At 50.4% G+C, this 23,214-nt stretch overlaps 6 protein-coding genes across 6 annotated transcripts; 2 read left to right on the forward strand and 4 right to left on the reverse strand.

Annotated features, from left to right (window-relative positions):
* Window positions 1-215: 215 nt before the first annotated feature.
* TrAFT101_005036 (uncharacterized protein) lies at window positions 216-4,018 on the reverse strand. The gene is made up of 2 exons (XM_066127362.1): window positions 3,782-4,018; window positions 216-3,679 (listed from the first exon to the last, which is right to left on the reverse strand). Exon 2 carries the CDS (start codon window positions 3,602-3,604, stop codon window positions 482-484), a length of 3,123 nt encoding a protein of 1,040 aa, XP_065983473.1. The 5' UTR covers window positions 3,605-3,679; window positions 3,782-4,018; the 3' UTR covers window positions 216-481.
* A 163-nt stretch (window positions 4,019-4,181) lies between these two features.
* On the reverse strand, window positions 4,182-8,254 carry TrAFT101_005037 (uncharacterized protein). Its single transcript, XM_024900398.2, has one exon. It carries the CDS (start codon window positions 7,685-7,687, stop codon window positions 4,637-4,639), a length of 3,051 nt encoding a protein of 1,016 aa, XP_024759603.1. The 5' UTR covers window positions 7,688-8,254; the 3' UTR covers window positions 4,182-4,636.
* A 1,672-nt stretch (window positions 8,255-9,926) lies between these two features.
* Window positions 9,927-12,836, reverse strand: TrAFT101_005038 (uncharacterized protein). The gene is made up of 2 exons (XM_024910988.2): window positions 12,112-12,836; window positions 9,927-12,048 (listed from the first exon to the last, which is right to left on the reverse strand). The coding sequence occupies exons 1-2, from the start codon at window positions 12,626-12,628 to the stop codon at window positions 10,118-10,120; spliced, it is 2,448 nt and encodes an 815-aa protein (XP_024759602.2). The 5' UTR covers window positions 12,629-12,836; the 3' UTR covers window positions 9,927-10,117.
* Window positions 12,837-13,484: 648 nt separating this feature from the next.
* TrAFT101_005040 (uncharacterized protein) lies at window positions 13,485-16,881 on the reverse strand. The gene is made up of 2 exons (XM_024900316.2): window positions 14,345-16,881; window positions 13,485-14,266 (listed from the first exon to the last, which is right to left on the reverse strand). Exons 1-2 carry the CDS (start codon window positions 16,577-16,579, stop codon window positions 14,102-14,104), a joined length of 2,400 nt encoding a protein of 799 aa, XP_024759601.1. The 5' UTR covers window positions 16,580-16,881; the 3' UTR covers window positions 13,485-14,101.
* Window positions 16,882-19,519: 2,638 nt separating this feature from the next.
* TrAFT101_005041 (uncharacterized protein) lies at window positions 19,520-20,281 on the forward strand. Its single transcript, XM_024905291.2, has 3 exons — window positions 19,520-19,631; window positions 19,698-19,856; window positions 19,922-20,281. Exons 1-3 carry the CDS (start codon window positions 19,569-19,571, stop codon window positions 20,057-20,059), a joined length of 360 nt encoding a protein of 119 aa, XP_024759600.1. The 5' UTR covers window positions 19,520-19,568; the 3' UTR covers window positions 20,060-20,281.
* Window positions 20,282-21,140: 859 nt separating this feature from the next.
* Window positions 21,141-22,123, forward strand: TrAFT101_005042 (uncharacterized protein). The gene has a single exon (XM_024900384.2). It carries the CDS (start codon window positions 21,257-21,259, stop codon window positions 21,938-21,940), a length of 684 nt encoding a protein of 227 aa, XP_024759599.2. The 5' UTR covers window positions 21,141-21,256; the 3' UTR covers window positions 21,941-22,123.
* The last annotated feature ends 1,091 nt before the right edge of the window (window positions 22,124-23,214 follow it).

The raw sequence follows: 23,214 nt of genomic DNA on the forward strand, positions 1-23,214 counted from the left end.
TTGGGAAAGTCGGGGCTCACTGAGAATAATTGTAGCAAATCTCCCCATGTTAGTGTAGCGTTTTAATTACCAGCCAAACAATTGAATAATGTACAAGATTATATGATGTACCACTTGCAATCTGAATTACAATGTCTGAGTCTACGCAACACTCAAGGCATAATCATCAAGTCGAAATGTAAGCTTTGATCAACGGTTAACCCGCTGCAATGGTATTTCAAAGTAAGGCCAATTAAGTTGGGTGGTAATTTATTCTGACAAAGGTGTTAATTCTAACAAAAAAAGCAGCGCTATACACAACTCAACAAGCATCCCAGGAATAAAAAAAAGCAACAAACTATAAAATTCGTCGCTGACCGCCAAACTCCCTTCTCTCTTAAGCCTATTTCGAGAATCTCGAAGTTCGAGATCGCCTTCGAGCTCGAGATCCTCTACCACGAGGAGTAATCTCGCCGCGCATTTTCATAAGCATAGGCTGTTTCTAACTCCTGGTACTGATGCGCCGTCGCTTGGCCGTCCCCGACGCCGAAGCCGAGTCCCCATCGCCAGCAAGTTCATCCTCCTCCTCGGCAGTGTCTTCCGCCGGGGTGGCCACGCTGCCTTGCCTAGTCGTAGATATCGGCGGAATGCCTCGATCTTTCTCTGCCGCTCGCAGGTCTCCGAGTAGCTTCTCGACTTCTAGGAACATGCTTTGCGTGTTTTTAACAACCCCATTCTCGTCGAGCCGGTACCCAACAATTTCTTCCTCGTCGTTCTGAGACCTTCTCATGAATGCTGGCCCGGGACCGCGATCCGGATCAGGGTTGTACATGATCGCATTACAGAACATGTGCACCAGCTCGCGCTCAAGATGAGCGCTATTGATAATTCCTCTGGGAGGAACGAGGTCGTCAGAGATGGGGAGCCAGACACTTGCCGTACCAGGATCACCGCCGGGCAGATTAGCCGCCGCTTGCAATGCTGCCTTGTTACCTGCCTTTATCGCAGAACGAATGGACGTAATGTCTTGTGGTTGCAGAACGATCTGCCTGTAATTCGGCGCGTCTTTCTCTCGCAGAGCGGTAGCAAACATGTTTGCATCGCGATGGCTTGATATCTGATCAAGGGCGGACGAGGATACCTTGGTGAATCCTCTGGTCCATAGAACGTGCGTTGGAGGGCCTTGAAGGTCAGTAGGGGTATCTTGCCGCTTCCGCTTGGATGCACGGGCCATACTATTTGGTGTGGCTAGGAGGCCACGTCCTGGCATGCTTTCATCGGCAGTGGTATCGCCGGTCTCTTCACGAAGACGTGGCGTGGCAGCCGCTTCCTTCTTCACTTTAGTCACGGAATGGTCTAGGGAGAGCTCATCTGTTTGAGATACCACGGACTGGCTTCTCCTCGTGCCCGTAGCAGAGGGAGTTGCGCTCGCACCGCGGCCTTTCTGCATCGATCGAGGAGGTCGCCCGCGGGGCGCCTTCGCAGGGGGGGTTGCTTCGATTTTCGGACTCAATTTCGACACAGCCAATTTTGGAACTGCCTTGGCTGAGTCCTTCCCGACTACAGGTCGTGGAATAGGAGGGCTAACGGGCTCATACGCCGGGCTCTCTGGCTCCGATGTTATCGGACCGGGTGTAGACGGCGTCGACTGAGATGCCCACTTCGTTCCGAAACCTCGTTTAAGGGACACAGGACTGGACGGTGCTGGAGTCCGTGGCATAGAAGACGCTGGACTAGGGCGCCTCACAGGCGGCGTAGCAGCAACTTGCCGAATCACATGTTCTGGAATTGGGCGCGGCACTTGGGCGGCATTCGTCGAGTTAAATGTCTTATCTTTAGGCGCAGGAGAAGCAGAAGTCGCGGCTCGAGCCCCGTGTTGCGCTGAAGAAGCGCCGGGCTGCCATCGCGGCGTCGCAGTTGCTCCAGGAACTGCCTTGTTGGGGATGGGAGATCCACCAGCGGAAACCGAAGGTGTTCCTTTGGGTGTAGTTGCGGAAGCAATTGGACGCTGATTCTGGCCCCTGGACTGAAATTTCTGAGCCAGCAAAGATGTTTGGGCGGGTAATGTTCTCTGAATATGCTGATGCTGAGGAGTGGTTTGTTGACCCTGTTGTGACTGTTGCTGCTGAGGATGGGCCTGGGGCTGTTGCTGAGGTTGAATGGGGCGCCCTGGGGTAGCTGAGGGCGTTGTTGATGGCGGGCGAACTTGCGGTACTGCGCCTGGCCCAACCGGACGAGGAGGTCCAGGCTGTAGAGGAGCAACCAGCTGTCCTACAGACTGAGGGTGGACGAGAACAGGCTTTGCTGGGGTTGGTCGACCCTGTTGCTGTTGCGGTGAGGGTGCAATTTGTCCGTGTGGAGGTTGTGGTTGTTGTGGAGGATATTGGGTATGTGACTGTTGTTGTTGTTGTTGTTGTTGTGGAGTTGGATGTTGTGGATGAGGTACTGGCTGTCGTTGCCACTGCTGCTGCTGCTGCTGCTGCGGTGGTGGTGTAGGTGATGTTTGCTGTTGCTGTGGTGGTTGTGGCCGAGGAGGCTTTTGAAGAGCAACATTGTTTGTCGAAGGGGGAACTGGTGGTGAGAATTGCTCACTTGAAGGAGCCTGTGCTGTCTGTGGAGGCTGATAAGGCTTCTCCCACTTGAGCGAACCAGGGGCTGCTGGCCCTGGAGCGGCCTGTGGCTGCGGCGGCTGTGGAATAGCAGTCTCTGGACGAGGAGAAATGATTTGCTTTGGCGGCTGCTGTGCAGATGGTGGTTGTAGTACTTGCGCGGTTGACTGCGTAAGAGCCCCAGGAGGTGCTTGAAGCACAGAAGAAGCTCCATTTGGCGGTTTTGGTAAGGCGGACGTTCGAGGGGGCGGCGTTCCAGGCACCAACTGACTGGGTGGCGCCACTTTTGGTGCTGCAATACCAGAGATGGGAGGCTTTGGTGGTGGGACATGTGTGTTCGGAGCTGGTCCCTTTCTAATGCCCGCTGGCGCTGCTGGCGTTTGTCCTGGAGAAGGAGTCGCTCCATTTGAGGGCGGTACCTGTGGTTGCGCTGCCGCTGCCGCAGGTGTCGTTGTCGTCGATGTCGCCGTCCTTGGATCTCGCGGAGCCAATGTCGGCGTCACATTCTGGCTGGCCGCCAATTTAGCAAGCCGTTCCTTTTCGCTTCGTTCCAACAGCTGAATCTCCCTCTGTAGCATCGCAAACTTGCGTTCATCCTCGCGAATCAGCCCCACCGTATGGTCTCGATAGCGTGCGTACAATCGATCTACGAGGATCGGAATTTTATCGACATTTTCGTACACCTCCTTTAGTGTCGGCAACGGTGGGCTTGACAGTTTCCTCTTGCGTGAACCATCGCTACCACTACCACCACCAGCACCTCCTGCTGCCCCCTCCCCATCGGCACCCTCCGCCTCGCCTTTGATCTCATCTCGCAACAGCCGCAGGAAGAGCTGCTGCAGAGACTCCGGGCTCAGACGCGCAGCATCGTATGTGTCGCCGCTCTTGATGAGAGCATTTCCCTTCAGAAGCTCGGAGATGCGCGCAAACGCCCCGCCGTCGACCCCGTGGGATAGCAGCGACTGGAACAGGAACAGCGACTCGAGAGGCGTGTAGGCGGCCGGTTGATGATTCATGCCCCAAGGTCCGCCTCGCCTGCTATCGAGGAGGCCCTCACGCTCCTTCGCAACAGGATAAATGGGCGCCACGATCTAATCACCGATGAAGATAGAAGCAGTTAGGACACATATTCATCTACGTCATTACAAGGGAACAGGCAAAGAAGGATAAAATGATCCGAAGACCCAACGTACAGGCAGCCTTGGATCCAGATATCGGTCCTTTCAGGCAGTGGCTTCAACGTCTTTTCTCATCTGACCAGAGTAGCTCCTCGACACGGCCCGCTTCTTTTTTTCAATTGCGCTACGATCTGCCTTCTCTCACACGACCGCGATTTGTTTTTTTTTCCCTGTTCGCGACCGAGTTGTTCCGATATCACGTGACGGCCAGAGTTTCGTCGGCGAGGCTGCGAGCGGAAGCTGTGTTGGAGAATTTTTGGAGATGGAAAGGAAACAAGATTCAATAAGCCGAGAAGCGCTGAGGGCGAAACTTCGACTTCAGCCACATCACGTGATAGCTTGACGGGCATGTCACGATGGCATCAGCCGCAATAGCAGCATGAATATCATAAGCCATGAGAACGGTTTTCTTCTTTTGCGTTGATTTTTTTTATTTATCTCGGTAATAGTCATGCCAACAAGCACGCGCATGCTGAACTACTTCAATTAAGTCCCTTGTTACACACACGCATCTCTCTGAAAAGTTTACAACAAAAAGAACAAAAAAAGGCAATTTCATGCCACCACCGCCATAGCGAACCTGCCTGTATAAGACACTAAAATGCATCTGCTTTACCAACCAAAAAACTCCAATTTCCTCTCCCCGTGGTATCATTATCAGCGCTATAAAAGCAGAGCCCCATATCTGAGGCACAGTTCACCTCTTCCTTCCAGCCCTTTTATCTTGAGCTTCCCGCGGTAATAAATGAAATCCTAAACGCCATTTGTGGACTTGCTCCGTCCATGTAGTGATTGACCATGTCCCGCAAAATAAGTGGTATAATGGTTTCTTTTCTAACACAATGAAATAAAATATTAAATCGAGTATCATCATGACGATGTAGTGCTTGATGTTTCGTCTGTGCTGCCACGACGGTCTTCGCTCGACACCTCTACGTCCCGTTCAATGGGTTGGCTATTAGAGAGGCGTAGCTTTTCGTCCAACAGGGTGACTAGTCTTTCGGAATACTGGTCTAAGAGCCCGCTTAGAACAGTCTCGTTCATTGCTCTGCTTCTGATTGCCCGATCGCCCAGTGCAGCTGCAGTGAATCGCAGCTCTTGATCTAGTTCGCTCAGAGCCTCGGGGTTTATAGGTTCTGCAGACGATAGCTTCTTCCTGTATGCCCTAAGAGTGCGACAAGCTTGTTCTGTCGCTGCATTTAGCGAGCTGCTCCCACGTAAGTTGGGCGTGGAATTCTTCTTGCGTGCCATGCGGTCATTCAAGACTGGCAGCGAAGGCCTACGAGAAAGCCGGGACCTTGGGCTAAGCGGGGGGCTGCTAGCATCAGTTCCCATGCCTTTTCGACGTGATGGAGTGTCGTCCATAATCCTGGCACTACCAGGGCTGGCTGGCTGTGTCCCAGAAGGCGTCTTAGCGCTGGTAGCAGTAGACAGGTTGAGCCGAGACGTGCGCTTACGCAAAGTCCGGGACTGCGATGGAGGTGGTGGTGTTATTGAACGTCGTCCTCCTGAGACTTCGCGCGGGCGTTGGAATTCCGCTAATTCAGCTTTTGATAAGACTTTTCGCAGGGTTGGCCTGCTAGAAGTGGCATCTCTCGCAGGCGACGGTTCTCTGCTCAGTCGCTCGTGCACATCAAGAGACCAGATCATGATTGTTCCATCAGCCGCAACGCTCACAACCTTTCTGCCCTCATCGTTGTCTTCAACCAAAGAGACTCCATTGATGGCCTCTGTATGGCCCCATTCTCGATCTAAAAAAGCCCCAGAAATAGAATCATAAAGACGTATGGATTTATCAGTGTTGGACGCACCCAGCAAAAAGTCGGAATCCCTGGGAGAGCCTTGTTCAATAGAAAGGGATTCGAGAACTGCTGACTCTATCCCAGTCTCATCCATACATTTGAAGCAGTTTATTGGCCGGCCCGTTCTGAGATCATACTGACAGATCGACCGGTCCAGCATGGAAACAAACATTGTCCTACTGTCCAAGCTTGCAGTCATGGAAGTTGGCGATGCCTTTAAAGTAACAACTCTCGCAGAAATGGCGGCGATTGCATCTGGATTGCCCTCCTTGGTGACCAAATCGTGAATCTGCATGGTTCGATCCCATGCACAAGTGACTACCTTGTCAAGCGATAGGATAAGCACCTGAACGACCCGAGCAGCAAATTCAATGGTTTGAAAGTGCTCAATATTTCCACTAGACGTGCGGTGGAATAGCTGTGCTGTGCGGTCCCTACCGCAACAAGCCATTAGAAATTTCTCCTCCTCTTCATACAGGCTGATAGATGTACAATCAGCTGAGTGAGCTTTAGTATCAAGTATGCATTCTTGCTTGGAAGTATCTGTGACTCTTAATACTCCCAAACGATCAGCTGTAACCAAGAGACGTCCGCTTTTTGAGATTTTGACACAAGTCAACTGATTTGATGATTCCACGGTAGCGTCTGGCACGCTCATGAATTCCAGCGGAATACTAATCGACTTTTTCATCTGGCCGTCCAAGTCCCAGAAGGTTACCACCCCTGAGTTCGACCACGTCAAGAAAGCTGCTTGCATTTCGTTTGGCCTATGCATGGGGTAGATACCAGCGACAGGCTCTCCTTGGCCAGGAATATGGATATGGTATGATGGGTTTTCCGATTGACCGGGTATGTAATCCAAGTCCCAGATGTCAATCGACCCTTTGGCATCAACGGTGACTGAATTATTAGCAGTAAAGCCCAAAGCAGCTAATCCTGTCGGGTTTTGAGAGGTGCCAATAAGGCAGTCCTTGCTTCCGTCCATCAACCCAATGACATCAATTTTGGCAAAGTTGCCATCTTTGCCCCCAACATACGCAACGTCGCCTCGAATTTCAATCGTCGATATAAAGAAATCCAGGCTTAAAACGCAGATGATTTTTGTCTGCTTATCGTCGCCCTCTAAAATGCAGACCTCCCCTGCCTCTGTGCAGATGATTAGTCTACCACCGTCGACAGCAGCGCAGTTAAATGTTGCCTCCAAAAGCCCTCCCAGAATAATATTTCGGCCAGGCAAAGTTTTTTGAGAATTTGGCGACAAGGGAGGGTGATCAAGTCCAAATTTGGGCTTGGTAGGAGAAACCCCAGCGTTCTCATCAATTTTCCACATTTTGATATGACGAACACCAAGGGTAATGAGAGAATTTCCCAGCCATACCATATCCTTGACATATGATGTGCACCTGTTTTGCTGAAAGAGTTTTGTATGGCCGGTGCGGGAGTCGACTTTCCAGACATACAAATAGCCATCGTTGGCAGCACCGAGTGAAGCAAGATATTTGGAATCTGGAGACCACGCAACGGCATTGACGCCAAAGGTATGCTCATTAATTGAGACCAAGGGAACATCGGACGATGTCTCTTGAAGGTTGAAAATCAAAACTCGAGGCGCATATCCAGTCTCGCCGACGGCCAGGTACTTGCCATCTGGACTTAGACCCAGGCAGGTGGCCGCCTTGATGCGCTCGCGACTGGTCCATGTCCTGGGGCCGGGCCCATCGGACCAATCTGAACCGCTGTGAGAATCCCGGTGGCCGGCAGCTCGATTGCGGCTATCGTTGGCTTTCGGGGCCGTCGATGTCGTCGGTGTAGAAGGCGCATGCTGGGAGGCGGAGTAGAGGGAAACCACGCTCGGCCGTGCTCGGTAAAATCGTTGAGTGTACTGATCGCCGTCGACAGTCACTACGACGACGGCACCGCCAGCGGTGTAGGCGAAACAGTCGTTGACGGTATCAAAGGCGGTTGGCGAACGGCATGTTGTCCCAACGACTCTCTTGAGCGAAAGGCGGGATTCGAAAACGGGTCGGCCACGCAGCGGGGATCTCGCACGCCGGGAGGTGAGAAAAGGTGAATTGGAGGGAGTAAGCTTCAGCCGGTTGCTGGAGGGAGTCGCCGTCATCTCGCCGCCATGGACTCGAGCAGCACGGATGGTTTGCAGTGGGATGAGAAAACGTTTTCAAGATGGGAGGTGGAGGTGCAGGAGAGATTGTCAAGATATCATTGAGTAAAAGTAACGACGACTCAAAGGGCAGCGGCAGCAGGAAGAGCAGAGAGTAAGAGACAAAAAAAAAAAAGGACAAAAAAAAACAAAAGAGAAACAGCAAGTGAAAAGTCTAATCAGGCCGACGATGCCTCGGTGCCGTTGGGCAAAGAGAGCTGGCAGGTCGGGTAGGACAAAAAAGGAATGACGTGCGGTTAGCTGTGTGTTGCTGTTCAAGCTCTGGGGCCAGTGATAGCGGTTTGAACAAGATGGTGAAAAAGCTATCCATTGGTGTCAATGCATGATGGATCAGGCGGGGCAACGTGCAGCGGCTAGGGTTCGCACTCACAGCGACGATGAAGAGAAAAAGACGAATGAAGAAAGAATTAGTGAAGCATCGCAAGAAACGGACGATCGTATGACTCTGGCGGCTGTGCTGTTGGTGTTGTTCCAACGCGAGTTGCACAAGTGCGAATCAAAGCCGCACGTCAAGCCAGCCTCTCCGTACTGTGGATTGATCTGGGCTCGTTTTTTTTCCCTCGTGCTTTGTTGCGGCAGTCTCCAAGCAAGAACGTCTCTTGCAGGCGCTGCAACCACAAACTGAAAAAGACCAAAAAAAAATTGGAATGATGCAGCTTGGCCGGACGGGCTACCAGCCAGCGCACCACCACAGCGGCTCCAGCGCTACAAATCAACGCTGCCAAGTGCCATGAAGCTGTCCATTAGCGGCTGTGGTTCCCGGGGCGCTGTGGGGTTCCGCTTATAACCTGCAAGGGGGGTGCTTAAAGGCTCCAGGTCAGGAGAGCAGAGCTGCCAGTTGGTTGCTGGAGCGCTGGAAGCGCTGGAGCAAATTCGCCAAGGGCCGCAGGGTGGAGCTGCTGGCCAAGAGGCTGCCCTATTGCAGGCCGTCGCCAGAGACATCAAAATGGCGACCAACGAGGGCCAGGCCACACCCCTGTTGCTGGGACACCGAAAAAGGAGATGGGCGAGCCGCTAGGCTTTGTTTTGTTCCCTCTTTGGGCAAGGGCCAGTGGTGAGCAGGAAGATGGCAATGTCGATGCCAAAGGCATGGCGATGGAATGTTAAATGAAGGCAATGGGCTAGCTCCGGATGGTGTATAAGTGCAATCAAAAGAGACGGTGGCACTACCGACTATTACGGATCTAGCCTTGGACCAGTGTGATTGCAATTACATGTGCATAGCAGAGGCTGTGATGGCAACATCACTTGAGACATCAACTACCGTCACACGGCTACATATTGTACGTACATGATGGGCTAATCTCGCTGGATGCCATCATCACCTCGTCCAGTTCCCACTCTTGTCCACAGCCAATGTCGTTTGTGCTGCCTCCCCCAGCTATCCATTTACAATTACATGCAGCCGCAATGGATCTCAGACAGGGCCAGGGGTTTGCCGGATCAAGAACAGAGACCAGATGAGAAACAGGCCTGGGTCCCCAGGAGAGGAGGCAGAGCGGTAAAATGACGACAAATCCTTGCTTCCGCTAGTAGTGCGGGTGCTTTCTATATCTGCAGTATGCTGCAGAATGCTACCGAGTATGTTTAACGAGAGAGATTGTTCGTATCTGTCGATATCTATATCTGCGCAGCCAATCTCACAGCCACAAGATCCCATAGCCCACTCGTATCAGAACCAGCGGTTGGCATTGGTCTTTCACCTCGTCTTTGCGGCACAAATACTTACGCTGTACATGTGTCTTCATATAATACTTATCAGATTACACGTTTATTATGTTGCAGCTTTCCAGTGTTAAAGCCAGTACAGGGATACGCAGGTACGAAATACTTGTCCCCCTGTCCCCCTTTATTAGGTACATGTATTCTTAGATCGCCCATACCCACCAAATCTCATCACGCCTCTCGACTATACGAATATTAATTTCTTTCTTGTCTGGGAGCGCACGTGGGTATATGCACCACAGATCTCTATGCTGCGTACATCTATTCGAGATAACATGCTATTCCCCGCTTGGGCTAATTGATTTCTGCAGTATATTTTTTTCTCTCAAGGTTGACTGACGTCAAAAAGAAAACCCCAAGCCTGGGGTTCCTAAGCCCGGCCATGCTGCTGTACAAGTAGTAGTAATTTACCTGCTGATAGACGGCAGACTCCTAGCCCTGCTTAAAAGAAAGTATTGCATTGGAATTTGAACTCTAGTTTCTGCCAGCGGGTATATCACAAGGTCCAGTATTTCACAATCAAGCAGCTCATACGGCACACAAGTCTCGGTGTATTCCAATCATATCAATATTTTACATTTCAAGAGGCCCACGTTCAAAAACAGACTCATCAACTACTATTTACCACACAATCTCCCCCCTCTTTCACACCACAAGCCCTTCCTCAGACGCCTCATCTCGTTCCAGGCGCTCCAGTCCAGTCCCAACAGCCCCGTACACTCGTAGAGGCACCGGCACGTCAAAGCTCTCGCACGCCAGGTTCTCAACGGCCACGAGAACCAGGCCTCCCTTGTCGTCTCTCGAAATCTGCTCGAGTAAAGGAAATGGCGTTTGCTGTCCTCTCAGGGCATCGTGTCCTTGTGATGGCACAACAAACTCCACCCGGATCTTCCATTCGAAGCTGATCCCGCTGGTGACGAATTCGGGAGTAGCAGAGATGGGTATCGTAGGGGTGAATACAATCCGTCGAGTGAATAGCGTAGATTCTGAAGTGGCAACGTGCACTTTCCTTGTAACCCTGTGAACGCTCGATTCGGATCGTACAGCCAGCGACGAATCTATCTTTTCTGATGTTTCTAAGGTTGCATGAACTGCGTAGCAAGGTATATCAGCATCCGCAAAATCGATAATCATCGTTACGACCTCTCCCAAACGGTAAGCAGGCCGGGTAAGCATAACCACGCCGACCCTTTGCCCGTTTCGCGCAATCTCAAACCGATTAGCGCTCTGTTGTCCATTTGTCAAATTGCTTTTCATGATGGCAAGGCGGATTGCCTCCTTGGCTGGGGTGGCATCATCGAAGCTGGATGTTGATATCCGCCTTAGATCTGGTGTGGCCGTCGGGGACAATAACGTCGCTCCTGCCTTATCTGCTGGTCGGTCAAGCAGGTCGTCTACATATGATAAAAAGTCGCTCATGGCGGCAGTCGGCCTGGATTGTTCTCGTGGTCTATGAACTTTCTGCTGCTTCCCAACCATTTTGACTAGAGCTTCATCCCGTAGTAGGATGTATGGGTTCATGAGGTCGTGTCCAAGAATCTCGCCGTAATTATTAACGCTTCCCAGGACACGAAACGGGACCTCGACAGTCCGAACATGTTGTTCTCTAGCACCCCCTGGTCTTTGAGTGCCGATAACTAGACTGTATGAAATTTTAATAGCTTTTCCTTTATGTGTAGGAGGTAGCCCTCTGGGGAGTTTGAATGTGTACTCGAACGAGCGGCTCTCCCCAGGGGCCAATTGTAGGTCGACGAAGAGAATCGACTGCGGAGTGCTCAGCAATGGAACGGCCTTGGAGTTTGCGACACCACGCATCTCTTTGATGGTGCTTAGCTCTCCGCCTCCAAGGAAGTCGCCGAGAGAATTGCTAATGCTGCCCCAGCCAAATCCCCGCAATAGGCCATTCTCCCGTCGACCAGATTCTAGTCCGACCACTCCGCCACCTCTACCGCCAACAACAGCCTTTTTCTTGACTTGTTCAAACGGTGCAAGGCTAATTAGAGAACCGTCCAGAGAGAAAGAGCCTTGTATTTGAGCAAAACCCATCATCAACGACTCGGTCTTCGATTGGGGGATAGAGAAAGAGGACCCTCGGCGTGGATTCGATGGTCTCCCAGGACCTCGGAGCAGAGGCTGTCCTACGTATTCTGATGCCAGGGTCTCGGATGAATTGTTGCTTATAGAGTAGAATTCACCACTGCTTCGGGGTGTTCCTCCGCCCATGCTTGTGCTGGAGAGTATGCGAGCCGTGGGAAGGAGAGGTTTATCTGTCACGGGTGACTGTTCTTTTGGACGCACAGGGATAGGGCCGTCAACCGGTCCCGTTCTTGGACTTAAAAGACCATTTCCTGATGCCTTTCGCGGATTCGGGACCGTTTCTGATTCTGGTGGGGGTGCAGCGGGGAATCGAAATTCAGGCATGGGCATGGGGTTCGACAAGGCCTTGGATGACCTGCGCTGCACAGATACATTTGACGATTGGGGACTCTTTGAACCAGTAGGAAGTCGGCCAAATCTGTCGGGGGGATATGAAGCATTAAAGAGGGGGGAGGATATTCCTCTTTGAGAGAAGGAGCCTTGAAGCGCCAGTTAGCCAATTGATTCTCTCTTCCATATGTTATACGAGCGGGTTCATATACCTGATTGGGGGGTCGAGGGAACTGTAGGCGGTCCCCGCGATGAAATTTGCAGACTGCTTGCGCGATTATGAGAGTGCCGTGGCGTCCGTGGAGAATGGTCTACTCGCGGCGAATGTGTATGCTCCTCAATGGTGCTGGTGGTTGATCCGATGGACACTATAGACACGGATCGCTTGTGGGCATGACCAGGCCGGCCCTCGCCGGAAATGACGGGCTGAGGCCATTGAATCGAGCCCTGCCGACTCCTCGAGCTGGGCGATGGCACGCTCAACGACAGAGCCGCTCGCCTATGCCCTCGAGCCGACGCGGCAGCCGCCTTGCCGCGAGGTTGCAGCGGCGAGGCGAGCCTCTGTCTCTCGGACGGCGACTGCTGCTGGCCGTTTGCCTGTGCCGGCGATTGGTTCGCCTCGGGGGCGATGTTTCGGAAGGTGACGGTGCATTGAACCGCCTCGCCCGCGAAGACGGTCTGGTCGCGCCAGTGGACGAAGACGCGGATGTTGCTGAAGCCGTCGGGCATGGTGACGAGATTGTTGGTCCCTCTCAGCGCGAGGCGAGTGCGAGGCAGCGGCCAGGACAAGGCAGAGCCGACATCTCCGGCGCTGCTTGGTGGCTAGCCTTGCCTGTGGAGGGGGGCGCGTAGCTCAGGCCGGAATCCGAAGGGGCTGAAGAATTGAGAGGGAGGCGACAACTGGAGGGCGAGACCGCAAAGCCGTTATTGAAGCAGCAACGTCATGGTGTTGAGTCTTTGGTTGTTCCAGCTGGCGGACTTCCCAGCACCCAAGCCGCTGGGGTGGGCCTTCTGAAGCGCCCGTCCAGGCAGCGCCAATCAGCGCCGGGCTCCCCGCTGCTGCAGGTCCCCAAAAGCCAAGAAAGCTCTCCACCCCTCACTGGCATGCAAATGCCAGATACGAGCCAGGCATGTACATTTTCGGTGTATCTTTTTTCAATATTTCGAATCTGTCTGGCGCTAAGCCATCGTGTTGATGAGCTTCCAACTTTGGTATTCAACTCATAATTATCGTTACATCCATTGCCATTGGGCGAAGCAAAGCTAAAAGTAAAACAGCAACCGCAAACTATAAAGAGAATGTAACGCTTTTTACCTAGAAGTTTCTGAACTCCATAAGGCCGCCGCTTACATGCATGATACATTGCATGGTATAAAGCTGACAGCCGGCATGACCAGGCAAGAGTACCAGCAACAACAACAACAACTGTTTACAGCTTACAGTGAAAGTGAACGACATATTGTCTTTTTGTAGGAGTTGCAATATTTATATTATAAGGAAAAGGAGAGAAAGGATGAAAAGGACTTCTATTTTTGGCGACCGGGTGAAAAAAAAGCAAGGTGCATAGCAACACCTGGTCTCGATCCAGGGTCCTACGGGTTATGAGCCCGTCGCTCTTCCGCTGAGCTATGTTGCTGATGGTTCTTTCCTATTGATATTAATTGTAATATAAGCGGTATTAAGTAGCTTTGCTTGCTGTTGGCTTTACTCGTGAGTGGCTTGTGTTGCGCGTGAGTCATATATTCAGTATGTCTGCCTACCTTTGTATAAGCGCCTCATCCTTCAGAGTTTAGCCGTCCAAGCTACATATTGCCCGCAGATGAACGTATATTTCTAATCTTAGTATACATTGCAATATAACAAAACAACAAGTATTACTTAAAAAAACACATTAGAAGGAGCCCGAGCCGTGAAAATTAGTTAATTCAAAGCAAAAGCCAATACATTTTCCATCTCGCTACCTCCCATAACTTCCTAACAACGCCATGATACGCTGCAAGCACTGCGCAAAAACGCCGTAAAAATCGTAATGCTTACATGGTATCTCTATAATATACACCATAAACGCCAACCATACGAGTATAAACACACAATCGCCAACAAATTACAAAGCCGTTTGGGTCGGCATAGATAAGAGGAGAGGAGTGAAGCGGATCTACCCACTCATGTGCAGAAAGCAGCCACCCTTTTTTTTTTCCAATTTACATCCCCAGCTCCCATGACTCTCCCCAGAGCTCGTTCAAGTTAAGACCCAGTAGCTCCAGGCTTGGGTCGAGATTAAAGGGTTGCGTTTGATCGTTTACAGCCCAAGGCTGGTCCACTGAAACTGGTGGTAGCGGCGCTTGGAAAGTAAAAGGTGTCACGGACTAAAAGAATAAATGGTTAGTAAGATATCACAAGAGGGAAAAGAAAAAAAAATAAGTCGAGGATTAGCTATCACTCACTTTAGGTCCGTCAGGTAGATTCTCAGCAGACAAAGGTCGAATGCCCGGCTCAGCAAGTGGTCCGATCATAGGATGAAGAGAAGACCCCGGCACCGCAGCCGATGACGACGGTACAGGAGGCTCCTGATTCGCGAGAAGCTTATAATGGAGATTTACAAATCTCTCCGCCGAGGTGGATTTCGCCACCTCGGTCGTCTTCGTCCCCAGATGCGCCTCGAGAAGACCCAAGGCAGCACACATGATTGAGTACCCCCACGGCTCGTTATTTCCACAACGCAGCAGGCGGTCCTCCTTCATGGCAATGCACTTCTCGATGAGCTTCACGGTGTGGTGCGAGTTGATCATGATCATGTTGGTCGAGCCCCGGGGCTGCAGCATCGTGACGCTGCAGAGATTGATGCATGTGGTGAGAGCATCCTCTCGCAAGAAGTTGAGCGCTCGGACACCCTGCTCGTATAACTTGTCGTGGAGGAGAACGATGTCTCTCGCGGCGTTATAGTAGATTATTTCGGAATACTGGTACTTTGAGTTTTGCTTGCGCAGCTTGAGGTAGGGTTGATGTAGAGGGATAATGTACTGCCTCAGCTGGACGTGTAGCAGAGTATATGCAATGAGCGGGTTCTTTTTGGTGCCGTTGTTATTCTCAAGATTCATATCCCAAGAAGGGAGGGCATCGATCTCATGGGTCAAGTCGTTTGTATAGCGAATGACCTGGTCGTAGTCTATCTCAGACAGAGGCCCGGTAAGAAGTCGACTGAGCTCAAGACGCAGAGGCAAGCTTTGTCGTGCCAAATTTTGGAACGACGAAAACGTATAATCCTTGGCTGGCTTGGAAGGGGGCAATGCCGTCGTGTTCTCATCAAAGTCTTCATCGTCTAGATTCCGCGGGGGATTAGTGTCGAAATGGAGCTGGCTCACCAGAGTCGGCAGGCCATGATCAAATGAGGCTTGCATATCAAACTCCTGAACCGTCGCCCATATCCTCCGTCGCATCTCCTGGTTATACACTGTAATCTTGCCGCCCATATGGCTCGGCTCACGGTGCAGACCAACGGCAATGCCATCGCGGATCAGCTGTCCCGAGCTTGTCCAGAATCGCTTCTTCTTGATGGTGTTGACACGCTTGCCAAGATAGAGCAAGCAAGCTATCTGATAATGAATAAGCCGTCGGTGCTTCTGGCTTTGCTTGTCAGACCACTTATCACACGCTTTGATCCACTTCTCAGCTAAATGTTGTGCATTCGACATCATGCCAATGAATTTGAGAGCTTCATGGGTATGCACACAGCTAGCTACAGCCATCATTGACAAGACCAATGCGGTGAATGCCGAATATCTCTGCTTGGTCCCGGGTTTCCAAAACTCGGCATACTCCTTTCGGAAAGTGGGCACATGTACAATGCGGTGGATTTGCTCAAACTGATCCAGATAGACTGTTATGAGGGCATCCGCCTCTTCCTTCGAGGGGAGAAGAGCTTCTAGCTCCAAGTCCTGTTGCTCAAAAATGGCATCTCGCTCCTCTTGGCGACGCTTGCGGTCTTTGCGATCATGGAGTATCACTGGACGAAGCCACTCATCCGCCGTCTCCCGCATAAAGGGACACAGCCCCGTCAGCTCGACAAACGCCATGCTGGCGTTATGGGGGCCGAAATAACGGGTTCGGAACCCCTTGCCTCGGAAGAAACGCAATTCGCCATTCTCACCAGCCATGCCACTCTTCTCGATGATCTCCTGCTCTTCCGCTCGAGGTCGAGCCTCGCCATCGTTAGGTGCCTCATCCTTCTGCGTCGACGGTGAGTTAGTGCCCACTATGGTGCTCCCATCTAGAGACGCTGCACCAGGTCGTGTAAGGAGGTTCTTAAGCTGCGTGATCTCCAGCTCCAGCCTGCGGATGCGGTCGTGGTCCTGGCGGGCAAGCTCAGAGTCTCGGGGTGAGAAGCCCGAAACGGCATCACCAATGCCGAAGCGCCGCGAGTCCAGCTGCGCAAAGGAGGGAGGGATGCCGGACGATGCATTAACCACTTCTCCGTTGCGTGATTCGTAGCTGCAGCGATCAGGGGTGCCACTCTTGATGCAGCGCTCGCAGGGAAAGCCACGATCGCACGAAAGCTTGCGGCGGCGGCACTCCAGACAGCTCAGTCGCACGCGTTGTCTCTTGCGAGCCGGTGGTTGGTCAGAACCGTGTCTTGATACCGAACCCCCGTCGGAGTCCGGGCTCTCGCTGCGATCAGCCATGGCCAAGATGTGTCGGAGTTACGACGCCTCCAGAAAAAATTAATGTAAGGGGAATTCAGCGCAGGGCGAGAGGAGGGGTCCTGGGGTCAAAAGTGTTTTGCCGTTGCGATTTTTATCAATCTGATCTGATAAAAAAAAATTGCGCTGAGCGCTGCGTCACAGGCGCCTTTTGCGGAGCAAGTCCGAGCCGAGGTCCGATGCGCTATTCTCAAAGAAGCAGGTATTGTACTTCTTAGTCATTCAGCGGTCCTCGGACCTCCGAGGAGCTCGCGAAGAGCAAATGAATATTTCAGTCCTACGCCAGCTGCTTCCCTCGCAATATATAGACATAGGCCGGTTTCAATCCCGCCGGTTGCTTTACCCGATTACGTCTCGTCGTATTTCGTTAAATGTGACGAAACTATGCCGATGGGAAGAAAAGAATCCTGCGCCGGTGCCGGTTCTTTTGTCTGTCACTCTTGGATCCAGACATTTAGCGCCATTAGTGAAAACGACTTTTCGATGGTAATTATATCTTGGCATTCAAGGCTATCTATATAAGCTTGCAAAAAGGTCTTCTCCAGTTCATTTGTGTAGCTCGCTCAGACTTTCCAAACTGGCCAAGCGTGGAATCGGACCGCTCGCATTGTTGGTGGACGACAGACTAATAAGAAACTAGCACTCCTCGGCTTCTGCTGCTGGCAATGAGCTGAGCTTGACAGAAGACATTGGACCGGTTTTAATATGAATCAGCCTATATATTGAATATTAATACTCTTCTTACTGGATACTCTTCTTACTGGTTTCGGATTGATATATACATGCCCTCAGCAAGAGTCACATCATATATATATGGCCATGAGAGCACATACTACATATGGCGCTATTCTTGCCTCTTCGGCCCTCTGAAGGTCCGCTTAGCGATCATAAAATCTCCGCGATTTCAGCTATCATGGTCCGGTTTTTAATTCCGCCATTCATGTCTCCTATCTCCACTAGGAGCAGCCTTCGGCTTAGATTCTTGGTGACTCACGGACGGGTCCCCGGTGGCATTGCGGGTCCGAAGCCGAAGCCGAGAGTTCAAAGCTTGTGTGTCTGGGATCATGATGCGCCCAACGGCAACCATCAAGTTCCGATAGCTATCCGGTCGCGAAAATGGCGCGCTCGCACGTGAAGACTGCTGCCTAAGGAGTGACCGAAATAAGGATAAATTATGTAAAATGACGTTGAGATGCCATTAACGTAACTCTTTGGCAAATCCTTCGACTGTGTTTACAGTTGAAGATGAAATGGATGTAGCGAAATTAGCCTTTCTGCCCGCCGTAGTGTTTGTGTCGGAATCGAAATCCCATATAAGGATAATAACGTCGTTCGGTAAGAGCGGGGCCCGTTTTTTATTCCAACAGTTTGTATTATTTATGCTACATTTGCTTTACCAAAAAAGTCTCCGGATTTATTTGACATCATCAGCTAGCGGTGCTTGGAGTGCCGTATTCTTTCGTGCTGCGTTTTGTCTGGCTAGCCAATTTGTCTAATTAAGCTTGGGCGATAATAAGGCGACGGTTAAGATTGCGGCCTATAGAGGTAACACGAAATGATCTATATTCAATACAAGCTCCAGAATTAATCGTCTCCTATTGTAACATCAAAGCTATTTAGTAGCGTCTTTAGACAATTGGATCGCCTGGATGCAAGATAAATGACGACTATGACTACATTCTACTTTTCAAGATCATGCATAGATGAGTTGATCATGGTAGACATCACTAGAGCCCGCAACGATAGCGCGGGTTGCAGATACAAGAGTGCCTATCCCCGACTCGTCTTATAATTCTAATTTGGCTAGTATGAACGTCTTGAAGGTCTGTAACAGGATTTGCTGTCTGCCCGCTCAATCATGAATGGAATCCATGGCCGCCATAGGTTGCTGCTTAGGACCATAAGCTATGCCCTATAGGTGGGAGTTGCTTGACGGTACCTTTTATTTGTTTGCTACAAGTGAAATAGAAACTAAGGTGCTAAGAGAAGTGAACTGTCCTTGCATAATTATTTAAACACTAATAGGTAGTAGCGCAGACTTAATATTACCTCCTCTCACTTCAGATCGCAGATCCATCTTCCATGTCTTTGAATGAGTGGAGTCAGTCATACCGCCTCTCGCCGTGGCTGGTTCAGACGCGGAGGAAGGTACAGTAAGCGAAGACAATTACACGTATTCGAACGACGACTCGACTTGGCATCTTAAAGTCGATGATTGTGGCAGTGACACTGATAGACGACACCATGTTCACCATTGCTACACTTACATGGACTCTCATAGAGCTTCCTGCTGCGCGAGCAGTATTGATACTCCAGTCTGAGATCTGCGTAAAGCATGAATTGCAAGCAACAGCGAAAAGTTGGCATTTTCCTTGAGTATTAGATTCTGAAAATATGCCATCTATATGTTATACCCATCACCTTGGCTCTAAAAGTCGCTTGCTGTCTATTTGTAGATCATCTCGGCTTGTCGCTCGGGCTATCGCCGTAGCTCTATGTCTTACCCATATTTGAAGCTGTCATAGTAAGCCAAGGGAGAATCGCCCCTACGTCACCTTGAGCTAAAACAGGACTTTTGTAAAGAATACTGCAAACTTGGGGGTTTTCGAAACTAGGCCTTGTTTTTGGAATGTAGATGATTGCCTATTAGATTTAGCGAATGCTTTGGCTATCCCAACAGTGCAGAGCATCTTTAGATGGATTCATGAAGATCCACGATGCAATTCCTGCTCGCCCTTCTTAACAGAGTAATGGATGGAAATCGTACGGCTCATTGGCGTTGAACAGACCGCCATTACTGTAAGACATAGGGTCGGATGATCTAGCTAAGTAACGCAGGGCAGAGAGTCTGGGAAAAAATACTCATAAGCCGCCAACACCGAAATCATCTATAAGAAGGCTAATGTCGCCCCTTTCAGCAATATTTTTTTTTATATCCTTTTGCATCCAAATTCTTTCATATTAAGCAACCATGAAGTTCAATCTCACCTTCTTAGCTATTCTGGCCACTGCGGCTTTTGCTTGCGATCGGGAGGTAAGACTTTATAAACCTAGAGCAGATATTATTGGTATTAGTATGCTAATAGGTTTGGAAACCTAGGGCTACCACTGCGTTGGCCGTGGTTGTGGTGAGCCAAGCAGCTGTTGCGGAGGAATGCGATGCATGCTTGACGACGGGAGCTGTGCTGGTAACGGCCGCATTGGTACTTGTGTACGGGGCTCCTTTGAACTTGATGAAAAGAACTTTTGTGATCGGGAGGTAAGATTTACAAACCTAGAGCAGATATAATTCGAAGTAGCATGCTAACAGGTTTGGGAATCTAGGGCTACCACTGCGTTGGTCGTGGCTGTGGTGAGCCAAGCAGTTGTTGCGGAGGATTGCAATGTATGCTGGATAACGGGGACTGTGCTGGGAACGGCCGCATTGGTACTTGTGTATCGGGCTCCTCCGTTGAACTTTAAGTTTGGCTTGCGATCCAGAGGTAAGATTTACAAGCCTGAAGTAGATATCGTTCGCAATAGTACATTAGGTCCAGGAAATTAGTTCTATCCCTGTGGACTTGCTGACAGTGTTGGATGGTCTCCATGTTGATGGATTGGGAATATTTGCAGATTAAGCTCAATATATTTTGTTCGTGTAAGGGTATAATACACGTAGTATTCTAACATTGCACGAAACCATAGTAGCCTTTAACATGTGTTTCTGTAGGAGAAGAAAGCCTTCGGTCGTTGTATAGACTCCTCCGCTAGAGTTTAACCTCAGCCGGCCTTTGTCGCATTAAATATATAAATGCGTAAACAAGTAAACAAGTAAACAAGTAAACAAAGAGATAAAATTATATTACGTCTTCATGAGTTGTACTTGATCATAGATATGTAGCCAGATAGTCCTTCCTCTGATAGGTACCCAGCTCCCTGGGCATGCACAGTAACTGTCCAATTCAGGCTACCAAAAACCTATTGGGCAATTTTTTCTAAATAACCAAAGACTCTGTTGTTCGGTTAATGAGGAATATTGGCCATTAACATGGTCACCTATTACAGCAATAAATGTCGCGACAGATTTGCCTTGCCGATGTTACATCTCTACATACACCCGGTAGAATTCAATCCATACATCTTCATAATAGAACCATTAACGAAGCAATTGTGCATTATCTCTCTATATTTGTCATCAATATGAGTATAGCATTACAATTTTAATCAACTCAATATTATTCTTTTACCCAGTTCTTTCTAGCTATACCCATGTCATAGACGGCCTAGTTTGCCTTTGAGAAAGCTCGCCTGAATCGCTGCTAGGTCCGTAAAACGCCGATATTTAAAAAGTGAAAAGCAAAGATGCAATTACTTTCGCAAAGTTTATGTCATCTTCAGCGCTTCAATAGTTCCACGGTTGTCATCGTATGATTTATCTGTGATACTCGGCGATACCTGACGTTGATCAAGGCACTCGGGCATTTTACGGCTAGCCACAGACTCCACTTTCAACCTCATCACCCTATCTCAATATCTCACTCACCCCTTGCACCAACACTAACTAGAAAAAAAATATATAAGGCCTATAGCTCAGTCAATTTCGCAGTCCTCCACTCAAAAAGGTCAATCTTTCCTCAAAACATTTCAAGAATATAACCCTACAGACATTAAAAAATCACCATGGCTACCAATCGCGGCCCCCCCTCCGAAGCAGAGGTGAAAGCCCGCATCATCTCTCACATGAACGCTCAGCACACTCGCGAACTCTCCCACTATCTCCGCCACTACAATGGCCTCTCCCCTCGCGCTGCTGCGGCCTCTCCCGCAATTCAGGACCTCGACTTCCAAGGCATGACCATCAAGACCACCAACGGCACCTACAACGTCCCCTTCTCCCCTCCCTTGGCGTCCTGGGCCGAGGCGCGCCCCCGCATCATCGCCATGGACGAGACCGCCCGCGAGGCCCTCGGCCTCAGCAACATTTACATCACAGAGTATGCCATGCAGCAAGGACTCGACTATGTCCCCTTCATCGGCGTGATTTTCTACTACTTCTGCGCTATTGGCTTGCCGTGGCTTGAGCCGGGAAGCGCCCCATGGGAGGTTCTCAAGCTGGTGTTTCCAGGAGGGCCTGAGTGGTTCCGGTGGACTGTCAATGCAATTTTCTGGCCCGTTATTGGGATTCACCTAGCAGAGGCGTTCCTGCTTGACCGATGGAGGCTGCAGAAGCACGGCGTGGCGAGGTGGTCCCGGGTGTGGTGGCTGTGGGAGGGTGCGATTTTCTGCGAGGGCTTGACGTCGTGGAAGAGATTTGATAGGCTGGTTGCTGAGAAGAAGGCCGAGAAGGAGGCCAAGAAGAACTGATGCCTTGCGTACGCTCCTTCAGCAAAACATGGCGCAAATCGGCATTAGAGGTTATACGGTTATAGCTAAATTCTATGCAACTGCCGCCTATATAGCCCACTTTATCACTATTTTTAATCACCAATCTATATTCTAATGTTTTCCAACCTTGTAATAATTCTCCAGCTCACAGATCACCGTAATTATCGTATGTACCTTGCATCGCCTGCGTGCTCACCCATTCTTCACTGGCCAGTCCCCTCAAAAATCTCTCTTCAAGGTCGTCAGAATCCTTATGGAAATCACATGCAAAGTCGCACTCTGGAATCGTTTCCTCCCCAAAATATTTGCATATAGAGGCATGTCGGCATGCGGATATGTTTTCGCAGTATTGTGCCAACGCCTGGAGGCTCCTTAACCGCGCCTGGTAATTTGCATCGACCTGAGCGTCGCTCTTTATCATCCGACTGGCTCGTTCGAGATCCTCCCGGCTGTAGTATAGGAAACAATAGCCGGCATTGCCATCACGCCCTGCTCGTCCGACTTCCTGATAATACCCCTCAAAAGACTTGGGAAGCCGCCAGTGCACAACGAAGCGCACATTATCTTTGTCGATGCCCATGCCAAATGCCGTTGTGGCCACAATGATATCGTAGCCTCGCTCATTGTTGATCCAGTTGGCCAAAGTGTCTTCTTTAACCTCGCTGGGCAATTTAGCATGAAAAGGCCGAGCCCCAATTCCGGCGTCTCGGAGACTGGCTGCGAGGGACTCGCACTCGCCACGAGATGTTGTATATATGATGCCCGAAACGTTTTTGGTCCTTTCACGCATTTTGGCAAGCTCACTCTGCCGCGGTTCAGCGCGTCTACGATCATATACCCCTTGTATCCATGTCAGGAAGTCTGAGAGACGGTTGTCGTCTTCGTCCTTTGTATATCTTATTTCTAAATGGAGATTGCCTCGCTCTGGACTCATCAGAAACGTCTTTACCTTCTCTGGTGTAGCATCGAGACGCAGAACCTTGAGAATATCCTGACGCACTCGGGCGTTTGCTGTCGCTGTAAGGCACATGATGGGTACATCAGGAAATGTCTCCCGAAACCAGGACAGCCGCTTGAAATCTTTTCGGAAATCATGGCCCCATTCTGATATGCAGTGAGCTTCATCAATTGCAATGCGAGCAAGCTCTTTCTGCCTATAGACAAGCTGTAAGGTGGTACGGAAGCGCGAGCCAGAACAGAGCTCTGGAGTCACATAGAGAAGCCTGGTTTTCGGGTGACCGGTTTCCAGATCA

Source organism: Trichoderma asperellum, chromosome 3 (assembly GCF_020647865.1).
Source record: "Trichoderma asperellum chromosome 3, complete sequence".
In the NCBI taxonomy this organism is placed as follows: domain Eukaryota; kingdom Fungi; phylum Ascomycota; class Sordariomycetes; order Hypocreales; family Hypocreaceae; genus Trichoderma; species Trichoderma asperellum.